The sequence below is a fragment of the Gopherus flavomarginatus genome, chromosome 6, assembly GCF_025201925.1.
Source record: "Gopherus flavomarginatus isolate rGopFla2 chromosome 6, rGopFla2.mat.asm, whole genome shotgun sequence".
Lineage (NCBI taxonomy): Eukaryota > Metazoa > Chordata > Testudines > Testudinidae > Gopherus > Gopherus flavomarginatus.
The window spans coordinates 85,337,484-85,358,199 of NC_066622.1; the positions used below are offsets into that span (position 1 = coordinate 85,337,484).

Sequence of the window (20,716 nt, forward strand, 5' to 3'; positions counted from 1 at the left end):
TGCATTTTTCCCTCTTAATTGAATGAAGAAACACCTTGATATGTCACTTAATAATGACTCGGATTTCAAATGCACAAGATTTGCAGGATGGAACCTATAATACTTGACCTCTTTCCAAGCACTATACAAATATTAATCACTTCTGTTTTACATAAATAGATATACTAGCCCAAATACTGCACGTATTAACAGCCTTCTGTTTCAAAGTTTTCAGGGAGCCATCTAGCTTATTTCATTTGTTTTAAAAAGAGTGGGAAATGCCAACCCTCTGGCTCTCAGTGGAAACAAGTTTGGAATTGATGCACAAGCACGCATTTTTAGGAGCCTTCATTCAAGGTCCACAAATGTTCTTTTATTCAGAAGTCACGTTCCAGCACTGCAGCAGGATCATATATTAAACAAATTAAAACAGAGCTTGAGCCTTACTGGCAGGATTTTGGCTATTCATTGTCATGTCTTATTGCAAACTGTGAGTCTCAACAGAGTTTTGAAAGTTTACTGTCCAGTGAGTGGAGCCAACAGCAAACGCCTAAGCAGCAGAGACTCGCTAGGTAAATAACGTTTTTGTACCAAAATGTTACTCCCAAGAGGCCTCTAACATCTGTTTAAAAGAAGGTTCTGATAGTTTATAAATCTGTTTTGAATTGGTACAGAGTAATGTACTCCTTTAACCGCTCTTTTTTATTAGGTAAATATTTTATTTATTTTAACCTCAGTGTCATGCAATTATTTTTAATCAGATTGTTCAAAAGCATCTTCTGCTTTAACTTTTTTCTACCCTATCAAATAGCCCAATTCCTTCCCTTTTACTAAAGTGAAATGACCTCCACTGAGGTAGAAAACAGACAGAGAAAACAGAAAAAATGAGAGATGCCAGCACTTTTATGAATGGGATGCTAATACCAATCCCCAAAGGAGAAACTGTCAAAAAACAGCCATAGGAGAATTTATATATTTTTTCACATTCTTGGATGGATTCTTTTTTTAAACCATAATGTCACAATCTGAAACACAATGAAAATGGAAACCTGTCATTCACTACTTTTATTTCTATGTTAATTTTCTTTTCTACTTTTGTGAATACAGAGCCATGCGTTCATCTATCACAGAAATGAAGACTGAAATATTTCATGTTGTACTGAGATGGCACACAGAGTACAATAAATAGTCCCACCGTTATTTAGCTGCACCCAGTTCTTGCCACTGAAATATGCATTTATAACAGCATTGAAATAACAGTCAGTGGCCACAAACCAATGCAAGACTAATCATGTTCTCAGCTATAGGAATGAAAAAGAGACAAATTTGACTGGTCTAAACTTGCAGTAATTTCCCAGCCCCTATAAAGATTGTTAAACTTCAAAGACTGAATCAACTATAACGTTTCAGAGGTGAGAGAAGAACAAGCAGCCCAATTTAAAAGGGACACTGTTAAGGCTCCTAAATATACTAAGCTTGGTTTTGGATGCCAGGGATAGGTGAGCACTTCATCACACTGTCCATCTGCTCTCGCAGATGGATCATTCCACTAACCTGCTATCTCGCAAGGAGAGGGGACAGATAGAAGGAGGTGTACACCCATTTGTGATGCTGAAGAAAGCTAGTGTCCTGGTTGTATTCTTGGCTGAAACTCACAGCTGCAAAATTAAGTTTTAACAGGGCTATTGCTCACTTTGAGGAGATGGACTTTGAGATATGAAGGACAGTTAAAGAAAACAGTAGGATAAAGTCTGGGCCATCAGTTCCAGTGACATCACAGGCCAAACGGCAGCAGCAACACAGGGGCAGACCTTATTGCCCATGGACCAAGCACACCCCAGTGCTGCAGTACACAAAGGCTGAGTAAGCATGCGTTGGGCAGGGAATCCAAGATGGGTTGAGGGAAAAATTCTTTCATTTTGCTTCCCAGTGGCTTGACATGATATGACGGAATAACTGCTTAGCTGCTACGACTGCAGCCCATGGACTGTAGCAGCAACAGGGAGGCATAGTCATGTGGTGGAATCATAGGCCATGCTTCCTCTCCAATATATGGTGGCTGTGAAGTACCCCATACAGTCTGTGGCCTCCTACCCTGCACAGCTTACTGTTAGGATATAGATATTCAGGCCTGTCTGTATACTTTAAGTTAGGTATATGTTTATCATTTAGCTAGTTACAGAGGTATAAAAGAAAGAATCAAAATCACTGTCTGCTTGTGTAAGGGCCTTCGTTCACTTTGACAGTCTGAGGCCATTCTTAAGAGAATTATGTTACAATATGTTAGGATTGGTGTAGTGAGGTGGCCTGGCTCCCAGTCGCCCTGGAGGGGGACGAGGCCCTCTGGATGCCAAAGTGGGCAGAGCCACTGGAGCCTGCGCCCGCCCCCCAGAGGTCAAAGCTCAGGACAGGAAGTACAAAAGCCCAACCCCAGGGCTCAGAAGCAGGCTGGCTGCCAGAAAGGCCAGACACCGGTGCCCTAGCTCCCACCTGGGAGACTCCTACAGCCTGTGACCGATGTGAGAACTGGCCATACCAGTTGAGACCGGATGCCGACCAGAAGCCGGAGAAGCTGGTAAGCCTACCTATGAGAAGTGACCCAGAGGAGTTGCCAAGCCTACCACTCGCTGAGTAACCTGAGGAGCCCATGGTGCTTGATGCCGTGAAAGACGCTGACCAGATGCAGGTACTGCTAGACGGGGAGGTAGGAAGTAGCCCAGGGGCAGCCAACCCTAGTCTGGCTGCGGCACACCCAGAGCCGACGTCAGTGTGTTGCAGCCAGGATCCCCACTGACACAGCAGCAGGCCGCTTGCCGCTGTTAGGGCCCCAGGCTGGGACGCAATAGGCGGGCCTGCGTCTCCCCTGCAATCCCACTCATGGGTGGCAGTCTCCCCGACGCTCAGGACCAGGAGCCTGGGTTTTGTTCTTGAATTATTTGCTCAGCCCCTGCCTGAGGGCCTGAGCCCTTGACTGTTTCCTGCCCCACCAGGCTAATTCCCCGATGCACCGGACCTAAATAGTGAGGCAGCCTGGCTCCCAGCTGCCCGGAGAGAGGCAACCCCCAACCAAACCCCTCTACAATTGGTTAGATAGATTTCAGTAAAAATGATTGGTTAGGGTAGGGTGACCAGATAGCAACTGTGAAAAAAATGGGACAGGGGTGGGGCAATAGGCGCCTATATAAGAAAAATTCCCCAAAAACAGGACTGTCCCTTTAAAAAGGGGACATCTGGTCACCCTAGGTTAAGGTATAGCTGAGAATATTACTATATACATTAGGGGCAAACAGGAAGTAAGTTGGGATTTGAAAATAAGGAAAAAGGAATTTGGATTTAAGCTTGCTGGAAGTTCACCCCAATAAACACTGAATTGTTTGCACCTTTGGACTTGAGGTATTGTTGCTCTGTGTTCATGCAAGAAGGACCAGGGAAGTGGGATGGTGAAGGAATAAGCCCTCTAATACTTACTATGGTGATTCTGCAGCTGTCTGCACCTGCAGAAGGAGAGGGCTACATGTGGCCCAAGGAAGGGAAGATTTACTGCCACTGCAAGACCTTTAGGGCTGGAAGATAACAGCTAGAGTCCAGCAGAGGGACAAGCCAGCCATAATTGCCAGAGAAGAGGATGAGTTGTGGTGTTCCTAGGGAGATCAGCAGCTTTCATTTTAAAATCCTGCAAGTGAAACTAGCTCACCTGAGGTTAGTCTGCCTGCTCCAGATAACCCACTTTGTAGGCTTCCTTAGAGCTGCTGGCCCAGGGCAGGAAATAAGGTAGAAGAAGCCAGGCTTCTGATACCACTAAATCCTATGCTCTAAGAGAGAACAGGAGAAGGGGCAAGACATGATAAAGCAGGGATCAAATGTATTTTCAGTAGTACTCTGACAGATGGTCTAACATGCAGGGTCTTTGTGGTAAAACTAGCCACTATTTCCCCAGAGGTGCTCCTCAGGGTTTGACTCTAGCCGGCCAGGCTGGCTCTATCAACAAGTGGTTGGTCCCCTGGCCCTAACGAGGTCTTCTAAGGACAGCATGTTTTCCTTCCTTTGGCCACAAGAGGTGCCTATGACAGCAGAAGCAGCAAGGGCTTATTAGTACCAGGAGAACGAGACAAAACACAGGGATCAAATATCTAAAATAAATTGACATTGTTTTTCCTTCTGAGCTATCTAGGTATCTATACTGCACTAATGAGTGCCTAACAGGTTAATTAAGTGTTCAGAAGGATCTTCTCTCACACCTATAGCTTCCCCCCCCCCCACTGCAACCTCCTCCCTGCTCTGATTTCCCCACTCCCCTCACCTCTTCAATCCCGTCTTTCTTTCTTTCATTCATTCTTGAAAGAGTCAATCCAGCTTGAAATGCAAAAGTGAAACTCTGAAGCATAGGGCATAAAATTAGGATGGGCAACATTCTTTTGCAACTATCTAATTAGAGCCACATGCAATTATTTTGACAAGTTGCTGGTCAACATTTTTGTGATTTCACTGCATGTGATTTTGTGCCTTCAAAATGTTTTTTTCTCCACAAGGCTTTGAGAAATAATTTTTTTGCAACGCCATGTTGGGATATGAAGTGTGTCTTCATCTGAATACTATTTTGAATTTCAAAACTGGATTATTTATCTAAAACGGGACCATTTTTTGTATGAACATGAGCCCATTGTCTGCTGAAACTGCATAATGTGCTAACATTAGCATGCAACTCTATTTGCAAGTTGAATCAAGTTAAAAATGTCTGCAAGAAAAAAAAAGGATCCTGTTTTCAAGGTAACAATGAATATTTTTGAAGCTTTTGACTAATTGGACCATTTCCTAAAAAACCCACAATCAAACTGTCACCAATGTTTTCAAACTTCACTGCAAGCACTTTGTACAGCCCCTGTTTTCACTCTTGGATATTTGTAATGATTTCAGGTACCTACAGAGACCGAGAAGGAGCACACACATATTAAAAACACAAGGTTCTACCTGGCAGCATGTTTCAATCACATCATCTCAGATTCTATTCCTCTAAGCCTGAAATCATGCTGTATATTAGCTGTTTTACCAGAAGATCAGCCTGGCTGTTGGAAATGGCTAGTTTTTACATCCATATTTCAGATTCCAAGGAAGTCATATCTGAGGAGGCCGTTAAGAAAATGAAACAATTACAAGTCAATAAAAACTCAAAAGCCTTGGGTCAGCGAGCAACAGCAAAACCACCAAACTTCAAAAAAACAAGAGGCCCAATTCCCTTCTCATATCAGTGTAATTGAAGAGTAACTCCACTGCTGTCAACAGTTACTTCAGCAAAAGTGAAGAGAAGCAGGCTGTAGACTTAGCATTGCACAGAATAGGGAACCATATAGAGAAAACTGACTTTCCACCAAAAGTGAATAAAGGGCCAAATCTTTGTTCCCCTTACCCCAAGTGGGCATGAAAGCACCTAGGAAATAGAAAAGCCACATTCTGGCAGTAAAGTGGAAGAATGGGCTTGTCCAGAAGCAGAGAAATGCATAGAAAGACTCTGTACTATTTTCTCTGCCATGATGCTTAGAATTGTGGGCAGCCACAGGAGCGGAAATGGATCCATGCATAACCAGCTGACGTCCTTTAAGTCCCTTACCATCCTCTGCTTCACTGCCTTGTGCTCTCTCATGTCGCTCCAACTGCTCTGTCAATTGTCTCTTTGTGCTGACTCTCTTCTCCCACTGCCAACATTCCTCAAGGTTCTGTTCCTGTTATGTCCCACATCTACCCCTCATACTCATGTGACCCCAAAGCTTCAATTCTATATCAGACTCCCAAATCTACCTGCCCCCAATCCATGACCTCTCCTGTTTTATCCAGTGTAACTAGCCCCAATTTAACAGAAAAATTGAGCTTATCTTTCTGCTTAAACCCTCCTCCCCCTTTTTCCCTGCTCCACTGCTGTAAAGGGCACCCCCATCTTCCAAGACTCTCAGCCTTTAAGTCAAATGTAACCTCTTCTCTCCAGAGGCCATCACCAAAACCTAGTTGGTTCTCTCTCTACATCATTCCCTCTATGGCTTTGCGCCTCCTCACCACCCTCCAATGTATCCAAATGGCCGCTGCTAAAATCATCTTTCTTGTGTGCTGCTAGGATCATATAATTCCCTTCCAATTGCTTCCTCTTGTCACCATGTTCAGGCTTCTTGTCCTCAGCTTCAAGACTCTGCATGACTCCATCTGTGCCCACATCCCTGCTCTAATTATATACGTTCTACTACAGCAATGCTTACCAACCCCCAAAGAGATTAAGCCCCATTGTGCTAGGCATGTAGATACACATAGAAAGAGACAGCTCCTGCCCTAAAGAGCTCACATGCTAAGTACACAAGATAGACAAAAAGTCGGAGTCATTATTCCCATTTTACAGAAGGGAAATGGAGGTGCAGAACAGTAAGTGGCCTGACCCATGGTCACACAAGTAGCATCTAGCAGAGCAGAGAACTGAACCACATATTTCTAAACCCCAGTCCAGCAGCTTAGCCACAAGCCCACCTTTCGTCTCCATCTATTCTTATTTTCTTCACTCCACCCTTCCTGCCTCACTATTCCCTTATGCTTCCAGGCTTGTCTTTGGTTTTTCATGCTGCTCCGTGAGTCTGAAAATTCCTCATTTTCCCCTCTTCATTCAGAACTCCGAAACTCATTTCTTCCATAGATCATTCCAACATTACCCCACCAAAGCAATGCTACCATACCTCTATCACTATACATACCAAACCTGCCATGATCTACGATGGAACCAATCTGCTGGCCATCTAGGGTATTTCCTGTCTGAATGGCCTATCTACTGAGACTGTAAACTCTTTAGGTCAGGGATCATGTCTCCCAAGTGCCAAGCACACGGTTAGTGCCTACAATAGCTATGTAGAGTTGGTCAAATAACTATGTTGCCTAGAAGAGGAATTTCTTCAATGCAACTTAAGGTGGGAATTGGGTGCCCTGTGACTCCAAAAGACTAAATATACTTTCCCCTAACTCCTCACCACTTTAATTTTTTCCATTGTTTTGGCCTTATTACCCTCAGAGCAGCCCTATACTTGTAATTACCTTTTACAGACATTTGTAAAGGCTTTACTCCTTCATTCATTCCCCAGTTTGCCTACAATGCTTTAGAGGGGAAGATCTACTCACAACCTTTTATCTTAGAAAACCAAAATCCTCAATAGTTTTCCCATGTGCTTTTATTTACTCCTTTGGAAGTGGGGTTTTATAACAATGCTGGATGGAGATGGTGGATGGTGTCTCATGTCTCAGAGTCAGAACATCTTTCCTTCAAAGGCCTCCAGGTTGAAAACTGTGTCCAGGAATCTCCGGAGCGACACCAGGTGAGCATTCTTGTTACCAGTAGCAGGAGCAGCAGCTGGTTCTCGGCCAACATACCTTTGTAACACGAGACAATTGGGTAGACAACAGTGAGGAGAGAAGAGACAGAACACTAAAACTAACAAGGATGAGTACATGCAATGTAGACAGAATATACTGCTAAACAACAGCTTTAGACAACACACAAGTGTAAACAGGAAAACTCTCCTGTCTTTTGCCCATGAGGCTTGCTCTCATGCCTCCAGTCCTAGGTCCACTGGAAATTTGAAGTGATATTGCAAGTTTCTGATTATAGAGCAGACCATCAGCTGGTGTAGATCAGCACAGCTCACTGGCTTCAACAAAGCAACACCATTTTACCAGCTGAGGACCTGGCTTAACAGATCTATTTGATGTCTCGGTCTATGTGAGTGGAGGAAAGGGTGGCTTTCACTAATTAGACAGGCTGCAACTGGCGAGGAAGGGACCAGGATCTGGATCATTCTTGTACCAATCTCCCTACAGTGATATAGAAGCAAACAGGCTGGAAAAATAATTGTGAAGGAAGCTTAGTGGCTCAGATATTGTTCCATTCAATGGTAGTTTCCTCCAGAGAAGCACAATTTGGAATGGGATTTTTAGAAGGGAAAAGCAGCCCATTCAGAAGTACAAAAGATAAACATAAGGCATGAAAGTGTGATAGGATCAAACAATATAGACAGTGGTGAAGAGGGTGTTGGCTTGATAAATTGCTTTGGATTTTTATTTAACTAAAAATGAAGTCACCTGTTAGAGACTCTGGTTTGAGATGATCACCAGGCTCTCTCTATTTACGATAGCAGGCATGGTTAGAATGTACTGCTGTACTGTTTATGTACTGACCCACCATAGTAGGTGAGCAATGCAGGTGCAGACCAACCAGAGCTCGGGAGTTCGGTGTGGACCACACATTGGGAACATAAAGACCAGGCTGAAAGAGAAGAAGGAGGGCAATGGAAGCCCCCAAAAATCAGACCTTTCAAGGTCTGTAGAGTTTGACTTTTCCATACATGCATCACCCCATCCAAAGTAACAAACCAGTATGAAGCCTGGTGATGCAAAGAAAACACGGAAGTAAGTTTCATACCATATGGGCCGAGTGTGATTAACAATGGTGCGGAAACGAGGTTTGACGTAGTCATAGTAGCCAATGTTCTTGTGCTCTTCCTGACACCACACCAAGTCAGCTCCAGGATATTTCTCAAGCTCTTCCTTTACCAGATCGAAAGGGAATGGAGATATCTAAAGAGATAAACACACTGAAAACAAATAGCAGTGCTTTCTTTTATGTGGACAGATATCACGTAAAGCAAGGTTGTCCCTGGCAAATATTGGGCACTGCAATTGTTATTATCCATTTACTACTAAGCTACCTAGTATCTGTATCTTCTTGTAAATTATTGCACTTCATTCTAACAGAGTAAATATAACTAACTACAATGTAACCTTGTCATAAACAGATAGTTAAGGGTTAAGGTCTCTTTTACCTGTAAAGGGTTAACAAACAGGGAACCAAACACCTAACCAGGGGACCAATCAGGAGACAAGATACTTTCAAATCTCGGTGGAGGGAAGCCTTTGTTTGTGTTTTGCTTTGTTCTCTCTGGGCTCTGAGAGTGACCACACGTACCTACAGGCTCTCTAATCTTCTATTCCAATTTTGTAAGTATAAAGGCGGAATAGTCTTTTTTATTTGTTTTTCTTTATTTGCAAATGTGTATCTGGCTGGTAGAGGTCTAATGTGTATTTGGCTAAAAGTATTTTAAATTGTATTTCTGCTGGAGGAGGCTGTTTCTCCAATTTCTAGAAGCTGACAGACCCTGTAATATTCCATCTTGAATTTACAGTGATTTTCTTTATTCTTTTTTTTTCTTTTATTAAAAGTTTTGCTTTTAAGACCTGTCTGATTTTTCCCCTTGTTGAGGCTCAAGGGAATTGAGTCTGTACTTAACAGGGAAGGAGAAGGGAGGGGGAGAGAAAGGGGGGGGGAACCCACCTGATTTCACTGTGTTGTGATTCAAGGAGTTTGAATCACGGTGATCTCCTAGTGTACCCAGGGCGGGAAAGATCTGGGAGGAAGAAAGGAGAAGGGGGAATCCCTTTGTTTAGATTCACGGAGCTTGAATCTGTTCCTCTCTCCAGGAGCCCAGGGAGGGAACACCTGGAGGGGAGGAGGGGGAAGGGAAATGGTTTATTCCCCTTCGTTGTGAGACTCAAGGAATTTGGGTCTTGGGGGTCCCCAGGGAAGGTTTTGGGGGAGACCAGAGTTTATCAGGCACTCTACTCTAAGTCCTGATTGGTGGCAGCACTACAGGATCTAAGCTTAGGAGAATTCATGCTAGTACCCATATTTTGGACGCTAAGGTTCAGAATTGGGAATTATACTATGACAAACCTCCACTCTAAATTAGAAGACAAATAACTACATTCTGCAATGTCATGGTACTCACTACAATTGGGAACAACAAGTATAATAGCACACTTTTCTGCTACTCTGTAGTATAGTAGTTATGCACAGGGCTTCAGGGAAAATGTCTTCTGTAGCGCTGAATCCTTTGCTAAAGATGCTTTGAGAAAACTAGAGGGCTGTACTATTTGGTCATTCTTGGCATACATGACTGTTTTCAAGACGTACTTTGATCTCGCAGATTGGGCATGAGGCTAGGAGCCAGAAGCTACCAAATTCTAATCTTGGCTCTGCCACCACTGATTCGCTATACAGCCAAGGCATTTAACCTCTCTGGGTCTCATTATCACTACAATAAAGATAGGAAAACTAGTCCTTCCCTAGCTTACAAGGGCTTGTGAGGAATACTTGATGTCTTCGAAGACATAAAATGCTGTACAAATGTTAAGCATGATCATCATCATCATGTCTTGCAACTGCTAATGATTTAGAAGTTGGCTCAGTCACAGTCCTTGGCTGAGACTCTTCCAAAGTCTGAGTTTTCAATGAGGTTCAGGGCACTCACCTGCTCCAGCCTAGTTATAGCCACTTGTTTCTCCAAATCTTGATTCTTTCTCTCTTTAATGAGATCATAGTACACCTTCCCTGTGCAGAAAATCACCCGCTTAACCTCATTTGGTGTATGTGCTGCAGCCCCATCCTCAGGAATCACACGCCTGAAACTGGTACCTAGTCATACCAAAAATTAAAATAAAAATGCATTCCTCTAGCGATGGTCACATTCAGTCAAGAAATTCTACTGAGGCCGGCCCAATCTTTAGTGATTCACAGAGTAATTGTGACAGTGCTCTGTACCCAAGAGACTATCATCCCATCCTCTGTATTCCTAGATCTTTTCAGACTCCAGGTTTTGACATAGGTTATTTAAATACAATCCAGTTTAAAGAGGGAGTCCATTAAAGGGTTTCTGATAAACAGCTCTTCACAACTTAATGGGAAGGAGGACTTCAAGACTGGTATCTTTCTTGTCATGCCCAGGTACTAGGCTCACATTATCACAGTTCAGGGAAACTGCACCTGTATTTCCCCTCAGTGGTCCAGCAAGGGCACCCATTCTCATGCTTCTAGCTCCCCAGCCATTGCCTTCCTTGGGTGGAGACCCTCATCTCACCCCCTTCTGATGAGGATATTTCCAGGCTGCACAGTTCCCTGCCTTCACTGTGTTATTCCCAGGAAAGACAGGCTACTTACTCAAGCACCTCTGCTTGCTTTTTCTTCAGAGACAGTTAACAGAGTGACTAACCACAGTCACAGATACCACACAGCTCTTTCGATGCAAGCCTATTTTATTCTTGAGGTAAAAGCACTTCAGAAAAACAGCAGAACCTACGCATATGCTAATAAGCTTACCTGAGATCACCCTCTCACTCTGATAAGGGTTCTGGTTGGTGACAAGTCCTTCCAACCCTTCCCTAAGAATTGAGACTCACCTTGGACCAGGGTTCTGTCCATTTGTTGGACTAGAAAGGTGGCCCTGAACCAGTTTAAAAACCAGGCTATTTATCAAAAATACTTTCTTTGTCTGTTGGTCCCTGGAGAATCCAGTTTGAATTAGTACATACAGACCTCTCCAGGGGATGGAATTTTTCTGAGGATGTTGCAACAGGAGTGAATTTACCTAATCACCTCCTGCTGTTCTTCTATTTACTCTTCCAGTGGAAGTATCCATAGTCCCTCGATAACAAACAGATGATTGCATTTGTAATGCAATGCACTCCAAAGATATTAAAAACTCAATTTAATAAAGTTTAATCCAATTCAATAAGGTTTGTCCAGGATATTACCGGATATTGTTAGTTTGTCACTTACATCACCTATTTATAACCTGTGTTTTTGGTGTTGAGGAGCTGGTTTAATAGCGCCGCATAGTTGACCTAGGTATATTTTTAACAACTAAACATGCCACCTAAAAAAAAAAAAAATCTTATTTCCAAAATAATCTTAGCTACAGAATTAAGTAAATACCTTCTAGAAAGCCTGCAAGAATGCTTATTATATGCCGTAAATTTACTTTTCGTTCCAGTAAAATAGGTTTTAAAAAAGATGTGTTTGTATATTTATTACACCAGCAAAAACCTTCAAGTAGCCAGAATGGATGGTTATAATGGAGCTTCTGTTATGTAAGCAAGTACATAACTAGCATCTTCGTTGTACTGTGTGATCAAGATCTTCTGTTTGAGACATTAAAACAGAATTATCCCAAATGAAGAATTAATATGGCACGTGGTTATAAAGCTTTGAGTACAGGGATAAAATTTAGACTGCTTAACACGAAAGACTTCCTGACAGTGGGATGTATTTTCCCTGTGGAACAATCTCCCAAGAGAATAGGTAGAAGCCCTTTTGCTTGGGACACATAAAGCTAGAATGTACAATAGGGAGTAATTCTAGATGGCCTAACAGGTCTCATCCATTGCTCGCTTCTATGATTGATATAGAAATATAGGTTTAATCAGCTAACTGTGAGGTTGCAAATAGCAGCATGACCTCCAAGTCTGAACCAACACAACACACCCACTTATCAGGAGAATAAATGTGTCATTCATCTTAGGGAGTAAAACAGGCATAAATGCATGAAAGAAAAACTGATTTATGTCTGAATTATCCAGCCCGAGGAAGAACCAGAGTTCATCATTAAAGACGACTCAGAATCAGTGCTTTATCGGGTCAGCTAGAGTTAGACTCCTCAGCCTTCACAGATATAAAAGAAGTCCACCTACAGCAGTAACACAAGTACATCTGAATTAGCAATTAACTAGGAGCTTTGGCCGCTATTGTGGGCTAATGGAAAATAGACGGGAAACCCAGGAAATAAACTAAGAGTGGACAGCATATAAGGAAACCAGACCACAATGATTAATGAATCCTGAAATTCATTAGTGTGAAGTTTCCAGACTGACTAATTCTAAGGGCTACAACACAGTCAAATCTAGAAAAATCCCTTTGATGATCAGCATCGCATTCACTCAAATCACACACTGTCACCACACACTGGTGACAATCTCCTCAAGAAGAAGAGAATAGAACATAAAGTTGAAACCAAGCAAATACTAAATGGCAACAAATGCATGGAGGTTGGTGCAAATGACACAAAGGTTATAAACCTAAGCTCTAAGGAGATGAAAATCTGACCAATAATTCTTCCTTTAAACAATGCTAGAATACCAGTGTGTCCAAGGACTCAGCCTTAGGCAGAGGGCCCTGCTCTTTTGTCTACACTTCCTGATCACTCAGCTATTCTGCATCTCTCCTTGGGTGGCAAATTCACACCCTCTTTCCTTTTTTCCTGGCTGCATGGAGACGGTGGGCTTGCCACCACTGCCTCCTGGTGCTGTGGTCCAGCACAAAGAGCAAAGGTTCAGACTGCCAAGCGCTGACTTAACGCCTCACTTTTACTGGCTAGGATCTTCCTTTAGGTTAGCAGTGGGATAAGGCAGGCCCAGAACTGAGAGTGGAAGGAAGTGACAAGTCAATGGAACCAGAACCATTCCTGCGAAGGGAAGCAAGGGGGAAATGATTTAAAACCATGGAGTTGTCAAAAGTAGTACAAAGAACATTTCAACTTTTTAAATGAAGAAAAGTGTTGAAAATGGATCCCTACAGCCTTATGAGGATGGGAAGATCCCTGCAGAGAGATAAACGCCATCCGCCACCCCACCTTCCCGTTAAGAGAACAATTGGCCATGAGATATGCCACTATACATTGAAACTGAAGTCTAAGAACTCTCATTATTTGGATGCAGATTATTTTGGCACAGGAATTATATTTCTAAATCCAGGCCAGATCTCTCCCACCCTTGCACACAGCAACTCCTAGGGAAGTCAGTCAATGAGAGGTGCATGCGAGCTCCTTGAGGTGAAGTTAGCTCTCTCTCTGGACTGGATACTCAGCATTCTGAATACATAGTTTGGCACGCTGACTGCATAGAGATGATTGTGAGTTCACAACATTTGTAACTTGACCTACCAGATACCATTTCGTCAAAACTGGATTTAGCTTCAGGATGTCTCAGCAATGACTTCGGTGTAAAGATAATAAGCTGTAAAATACAGATTGTTACAACTCTCAGAAGCTGCTGCTTGATCCACTGCCTGCTGTACATACACAGTATTATTCTTGACACACAAATGGATACTGCATGTATTAGACACAAGGAATCTCTATGGCTGGAATTTTCAAAAAGCGCCAGAGCAACTAGGCACCCAACAACTACTGAATTCCCTAATTCCTTAGGGTCCTTTGAAAGTCCCAGCCTACATAAGTATTGACCTCTGAGGACACAAAAAAACAGTGTGAATTATAAATTTTTGAGCTGGACTATGGCAGAGAACCATCAGAAAAACCTCTTGCACTTTTGTTTAATGATAAACATCCAACTAGTGTATTTTAGGCTTCAAATTGTACAGAATCCAAATTGCTTCAGAAACTTGCACCGAGATTCCTTAAAAATACTTGTGCTATTCAGCGCTAATGGGATGGCATCGAACAAAGCTTAAGTCACATTAGGATCTGGTATAACTCAAGGCAATTGCCCTTGGAAAGGGTCTCATTCTTAGCACAAATCTTCCCAGAGTGGAGAAGTAATTAGAGGTGTGCTAACTTGGCCTTAAACTTGAACTAGAGAGAATGAGAATCTCAAACTGAATGAGTGCTTAGACAAACCCTTTGTCAACTGAACCATAAGGGCACCAAAACTTAATTAGAGAGAGATCAGGTTCAACTTTATCTTTAATGCCTTATCTACATTGTAGTTTTAGCAACCAGTATAGCTATACCAAAGAAAATCCCTAATGCAGATGCAATGCAAAGACATGAATTGTGACATACTATACAGTTTACCCCTGTTGAAATGTGGACTAACCTGCACCAGAGCAGCACGTTAGCTATAAGTGTCTGCAAGAGTGACAAAAATCATTGCAGATAAGGCTAATAAGAGCGTGTTTTGCAGAAGGTGGCCTCCTTTTGTGCACAAACACACACACTTTTCAAGCACTAGTACCTATGTCTGCAGGTGATAGAATTTACAAAAGCCATTTGAGCAACACTCAGGCATTATTGCTAAAAAAAAAAAAAAAAAAAAAGCACATAGGTGGACAAAAGGAAGCTAGGCTGAAAACCAGGCCTTACAATTCTAGAAATCAACGCTGAGATTTCATTAATCACGTCCTCAGTCTCTAACTTGAGTTTCATTGAGAAATACTAAAATGCACACATCTTCCATTCAGTTGTATGTTATATACAAACAAAACCCTGCATGCAAGTGGTTTAGTATAATAATTAGACAAAAGTATCAATTAAGCTACATACTGGTTTCCTGAATGGCAGCAAGATCTGTCTTCTGAGGACATGAAAATAATTGGCTGGAGTTGAACAATTCACCACAATCCAGTTGCATTCATAGAGCTGGTAAACTTCAAACTCTGCACTGAACTCCTAATAAAGACATTAAAGGCATCAGAAAAGCTGCCTCCTTTCTCTTCTTTCAAACTCTGCCCCCAATTCACTCTTTTAGACTCCAATATGTTATGCATTTTGGTGCACAAGGAAGGAACTATAGGAACCTTGGATGTACTTACCACTACCAGTGAGTAAAACTGCAGACGACTCTCCATTCTCGAACTTCAAGATTTGTCTCCCACGCTTACCTGATCAAGAGCTCGGCAGGTTTTGGATCATAATCACTATGTACACACAATCCAAAAGGCAAGAAAACCAGCATGCTCCCATCATGCTTCCATTTCCTACTCCCTATAGTCCCCTCTCCTGACAGCCTCATCAGTAGATCTCTTTTCTTAATGTTTTGTTGTATAGATAAGTGCCCCAGCAAATCAATTTTATTCTTTCTCAAGTCAAACTTTCTCCCAAGATTTACTTCAGCTCAAAATGTATCTTTAAAGCAGTAGTTCTTAACCTGGGGTGCGCACCCCCCCGGGAGTGCGAGATGCCCTTTCTGAGGGTGTGAGACATGTACGTAAGTACAACTACTTTGTTTAATCAAATCTATGTAGTTATTTAAAAAATGTATAATGTTAACTATTACTGTAGTCTTAATTTTACTGCGAAATTAAAATATATATATATAATTATCTCTCTTTCATTCTATAGTTATGATATATCTAGGTTTAAAGAACTGACCTACTTCAATGATTTTTGTAAGGGAGTGGGAACATATTTTGAGAACCAAAGGGGTGCAGGCTGCAGTAAAGGTTAAGAACCACTGCTTTAGAGGGACAGTCAAGTAGGAAAACAAAATCACACTTGGATCTGAAAATGTTGTACCTATTATTGTTACAAATCATGCATATGATTATTCTAACAGAAAGACTAGAGAGTGTATAAAAACTTACCTCTACCATGATGCCTACAGATATCCACTAACAACATGAAGGCAGGTGATGAACTGTGATCATGGCGATTGCTACTAGTCAGCTTATTACATCTACCCATTGTGCACACAGCTAACCCGTACTAAAACATCCTATTATCCATGCAGCTGAAAGTGCCATCTATTATTAAGGTTTCCCATAACTTTTTATAAGACCCTATTTTCAGTTGTTTAAAATTTTGCCAAACTAACAGTTTGTGCTAAATGTTTCCATGCTGGGCATCTGCCTCAGGCTGATTGAGTTATTTATTTATTTTAATTTCAGCCAAAACAAACAGTTGAGCCATTCCTAAGAAAGAAACTAGGGGGAAATGTTTTCCCCATGTTAAAAAATGCTGGCAGTCTTTCTTTTGAACAGCTCTAGTGCCTGTCTGCTGTGGAGCAAGGACTTCATATTTGGTAGGAGGGTAGCCTTTGTTTAAAGGATGCTAGTCCTGTAAAAATCTGCCAAATTTACCAAGATACAAGCTTTTGAAAAGAAAAAAAATCAGTTTACACATGCTTGTCTTTTGCAGTTAGCTGCCAAAATTAGCAATTTGGCAGCTAAAATGTCAGAGGATTCCGCACCATCCCCACATAGTGACTGAGCATGCTCTACCCCAGGGCCACAAGGGCAAAGCCAGACTTTCCCTATAACTGCTGCTCCCAGCATGAGTGGGGCTCAGCACTGGAAAAAAGTTACCTACCTTTCCATAACTGCTGTTCTTCGAAGTGCGTTGCACCTGCCTATTCCACTGTAGGTACATGTGCGCCTCATGCACAGTTGTTGGAGATTTTCCCCTCAACAGTACCCACTGGAGGAACATCAGCACCCTCTAGTGCCTTGTGCCACTGCAGGTATCAAGGACTGCACCGCCCCGAGCCCTCTCACTTCCTTCCCACCAGAAAGGCTCGCGGGTGGGGGTGGGGGGAAGGAGGGTGGGTCATGGCTTGCCCATGTGCAAAACATCTCAAAGAACAATAGTTACAGAAAGGCTGGTAATAGTTTTTTCTTTTTCATGTGATAGCACAGGTCCAGTCTACTGTAGGTGACTCTCAAGCCGTTTGAACTCTAGGTGGGCTCGGAGTCTACTTGAACAAGGACTGTAGGACCACCTGTCCAAATCGGGCATCATCTCTAGATTGATGAGAGATGACATAGTGAGAGGCAAATGTATGGAACAGTGACCAAGTTGCTGCCCTACAAGTGTCCAGTATGAGTACACAAGCCAGAAAGGCTACAGAAGTCACCTGCAACCTGATGGAGTGAGCCTCCACTTTACCTGCAGGTTCAATATCTACCAGTCAATAGAATAAACAAATACAGCTGGAAATCCAGGCAGAGATCCTCTGGGTGGATAGTGGGTGGTCCTTTGCTCATCTGAAATCGCGACGAAGACCTGAATGGTCGAGTCCGATCCAGGTAAAAAGCCAAAGCTCTTCTAATATCTAGGAGTATGGAGTTTTCTTCCCCTTTACTTGAATAGGGCTTTTGAAAGGAAGTGTGTAAATAAACCGTTTGGTTAATTTGAAAATCAGAAGCCACTTTACATAGGAATTTAGGTGAGGTCAGAAGAAAACCTTGTCCCTAAAGAAAATTGCATAGGGAAGCTCTGATACCAAAGCTCACAAAGGGATAGGTGGTTGGCAAAAATTGGGGTGGGGAAAGATGGCACTCTGGTAAGTGGTAGACTGCTCCTGACCAACGGGTCAAAATGAATGCTTAGAGGACATAGTTTGCCTAGAACTGTCAGCTACAGAAGAGGTGGGAGGACGACGACACATGGTAACTTCTGTTCTGCTTTTTGGACCTGTCCTGGGCACATGGCAGGAAGGGCTGAAACCTCTGAAACTACTGTGGGTGTAACAGCTTTCTTTTTGTCACTGGTGTATAGAGCTTCAGAGACGTAAGGGTCACCCTTGAGTCCTTAAGGCTACAAAGCCTCTCATCTGTCTTATCAGAAAACAGCGAGGGACCTTCATATGGGAAGTCTTGAATAGTTTGTTGCACCTCCAAGGGAAGACCTGAATACTGCAGCTAAGATGCACACTGCATAATAATGGAGGAAGCCATGGAGGTTTGCCACATCCAGGCTTGCTTGCAATGCTGTTCTGGTAACTAATTTGTCCTCCTCCAATATAACAGTGAACTCCTGCTTTGCTTCATCAGGAAGCTTGTCTTTGAACTTCAAGACATTATCCCACCAGGTGAAATTGTAGCAACTAGCAGAGTCTGCTGGTTTGAAACACTAAGTTGTACAAATCCTGTGGAGTAAAGTTCCCTGCTGAACGGATCTAGCTGTTTTGCTTCTTTCCCTTTTAGAGCAGAGACCTGGGGTCCCTGTCTTGCTTTTTCATTAGCCACACTATGAGGGAGCGTTGAGGAGGGTGGTTACAGGGACATACCTTTCCTCCACCCTTTTAGCAGTGGAAGGCAGAGAAGAGGGCATCTTCTGCCATAAAACTGTGACTGGTTCCAGGATAGCCTCATTAATAGGGAGAACTACTGCAGTGGGTCCTGCAGAGGCTAAAACATCCATAAGCCTGCAAGATCTTTCCAGCACCTCTTCTGGTTGGATATCCAGAGCTGCAGCAACCCTCCTCAACAAGTCTTAATGACTCTGAAATCATTGGGGGGGGAGGGAAGAGGGGGAAATAGTCTCAGTCACTACCGCCTCATCAGGTGACAAGCAACAGCTAAGAGTTGTTGCAGAGATCCCTCCTTCAATTCCTCCACAGGAGAATCCTGAGAGCACCTTCCCCCTGCACAGTATCGGTACTGGAGGAGGGAAAATGGTGACCTTCCTGCAGATGCTTCCAGCACCTACCCAATGCAGAAAGGGCAGGAAGATAGAGGAGAGGCTCTCCAATGTGGAGGGAAACCCCAAGGGATCCAAAAGGGCCACTGATATGGAGGTGGGACCCAGCTATGTGAAGGCAATTGGCCCATATCATGGTGGGCAGGCACCTCACTAGTTGAGGTTGAGTCACAAATGATCCCATTTCAGAATCCTCTTCCTCAGACCATGGGGAGCTGACCCCATTGGTACCAGGGAGATCATGCTGTTCAGGAGTCTCCCAAATAGCAGGATTGGAAGTGCTCACTCCCACAGTCATGGTTCCAGCCCCAGACCACAGTTTATGTCTTCTACAGTTGTGGCACCTTTTCTGTAGGTTTCTATCCAGAGAGGAACCAGTGATCTCACTGGTACCCCATCTCCAAACCCATGTACAGTGACATGAGGCACCAGTAGGAGTTCATGCTGCCCCACTGGGTACTGCTGAGGGGGAAATCTCCGATAACTGTGCACATGCCCCCAACCTCTCACAGTTCAGCTGAGGTAGCATGGAGGAAACGGACTTCAATGCAGAGAGGGATAAGAGCCATACTGTGAGGGATGGAAAAGACTTGACAGACAAGGATTCTGGGGACGCGGGGAGCAGACACTCAAACTGATTGGTAAAAAAAACTGGGACTGGGAGCTGGAACAGGAGGGGAGGCTGGGATTAACTGAACAAGGAGACTGGGACTGGCTGGGGAGGATCCTGTGACTGAGAACTAGAACAGATGGGAAGCAAGGACCTGCTCGGGCCAGGAGACTGGGCTGGGAGCCAGGTGGACAGGCTGCAACAGCTTAGGCAAGGTGACTAATTGAGAGCTGGTGAGGAAAACAAAGGAGTAGTGGGGATGACCCTGACTTCGGATGGGGAACTAAAAGGCTGGAAAGACTATCATAATGCACATTCTGGAATTTCCTAACTTCTGAGTGCTGACTCTGCAATGTTAATATGTTCTTTTACCATATGTTTTTTGGGAGTAATTATTGTTAACTCATCCTAACACCCCCTGCCTATATTTTTTGTCATCCACTTGTTATGCTTTGATTTAGACAGTAAGCTCTTTGGGGTGGGAGCTGGTCATTTACTCTGTTTGTACAGCATGTCCTGGTCTATAACTGTGGCTCCTGGGCACTACAGGATTGCAAATAATAATTTTCAGTTTGCTTACAACATACATTTGGCAGTGCTGAATATATAATCAGTCAATTTCCCCTGTTTGGGTGGGTCTTTCACACACAAAGCAGAGAAAATAACCATTAAAAAAAATGAAGACAATCGGGCTGTAAAACCATAAAAACTGGAATACAGCTGCAGAGCAGCTGTGCACCCAAGACTACTTTAGCCTATTTTTTTTTTAAACTGGCTGAATTTTAAGTTGATGTTTAATAGTTGACCTTGGAGAAGGGAAATTATCTAGTTGATCTTTAGAATTACAGTTTAGCTGAAAATATATCTTGATCAACCTTTAAAGCACTTAGATTATTCAAATATAGTAATAAATTACATTTATAGGATTAAAAAACACTGAGAACTGATCACCTAAACACATCACACACACTTGGTGCAGATATTTTTACACTGCATCTGCATTCTGAAGTTCCCAGCTGGACGGTTCGCTCTGTTACAAGAACACTGGGTTTTAGTGCTATCTGATCTTCCTTAGAAATGTGTTACAGACACTGACTTGTGATACATCCAGCTATATAAACTG

The 20,716-nt window shown here is 42.9% G+C and overlaps 1 protein-coding gene across 3 annotated transcripts in view; it reads right to left on the reverse strand.

The window, feature by feature from the left end:
- Positions 1-4,298: 4,298 nt before the first annotated feature.
- Positions 4,299-20,716, reverse strand: part of OGDHL (oxoglutarate dehydrogenase L) — a 118,419-nt gene continuing 102,001 nt past the window's right edge. For all 3 annotated transcript variants that reach the window (XM_050959087.1, XM_050959086.1, XM_050959088.1), the window contains exons 19-23: positions 15,108-15,233; positions 13,767-13,839; positions 10,305-10,468; positions 8,420-8,574; positions 4,299-7,371 (exon numbers count right to left, since the gene is read on the reverse strand). In XM_050959087.1, the coding sequence (XP_050815044.1) occupies positions 7,248-7,371; positions 8,420-8,574; positions 10,305-10,468; positions 13,767-13,839; positions 15,108-15,233 (642 nt within the window). In that variant the 3' untranslated portion in view covers positions 4,299-7,247. The remainder of the gene's footprint in view (positions 7,372-8,419; positions 8,575-10,304; positions 10,469-13,766; positions 13,840-15,107; positions 15,234-20,716) is intronic.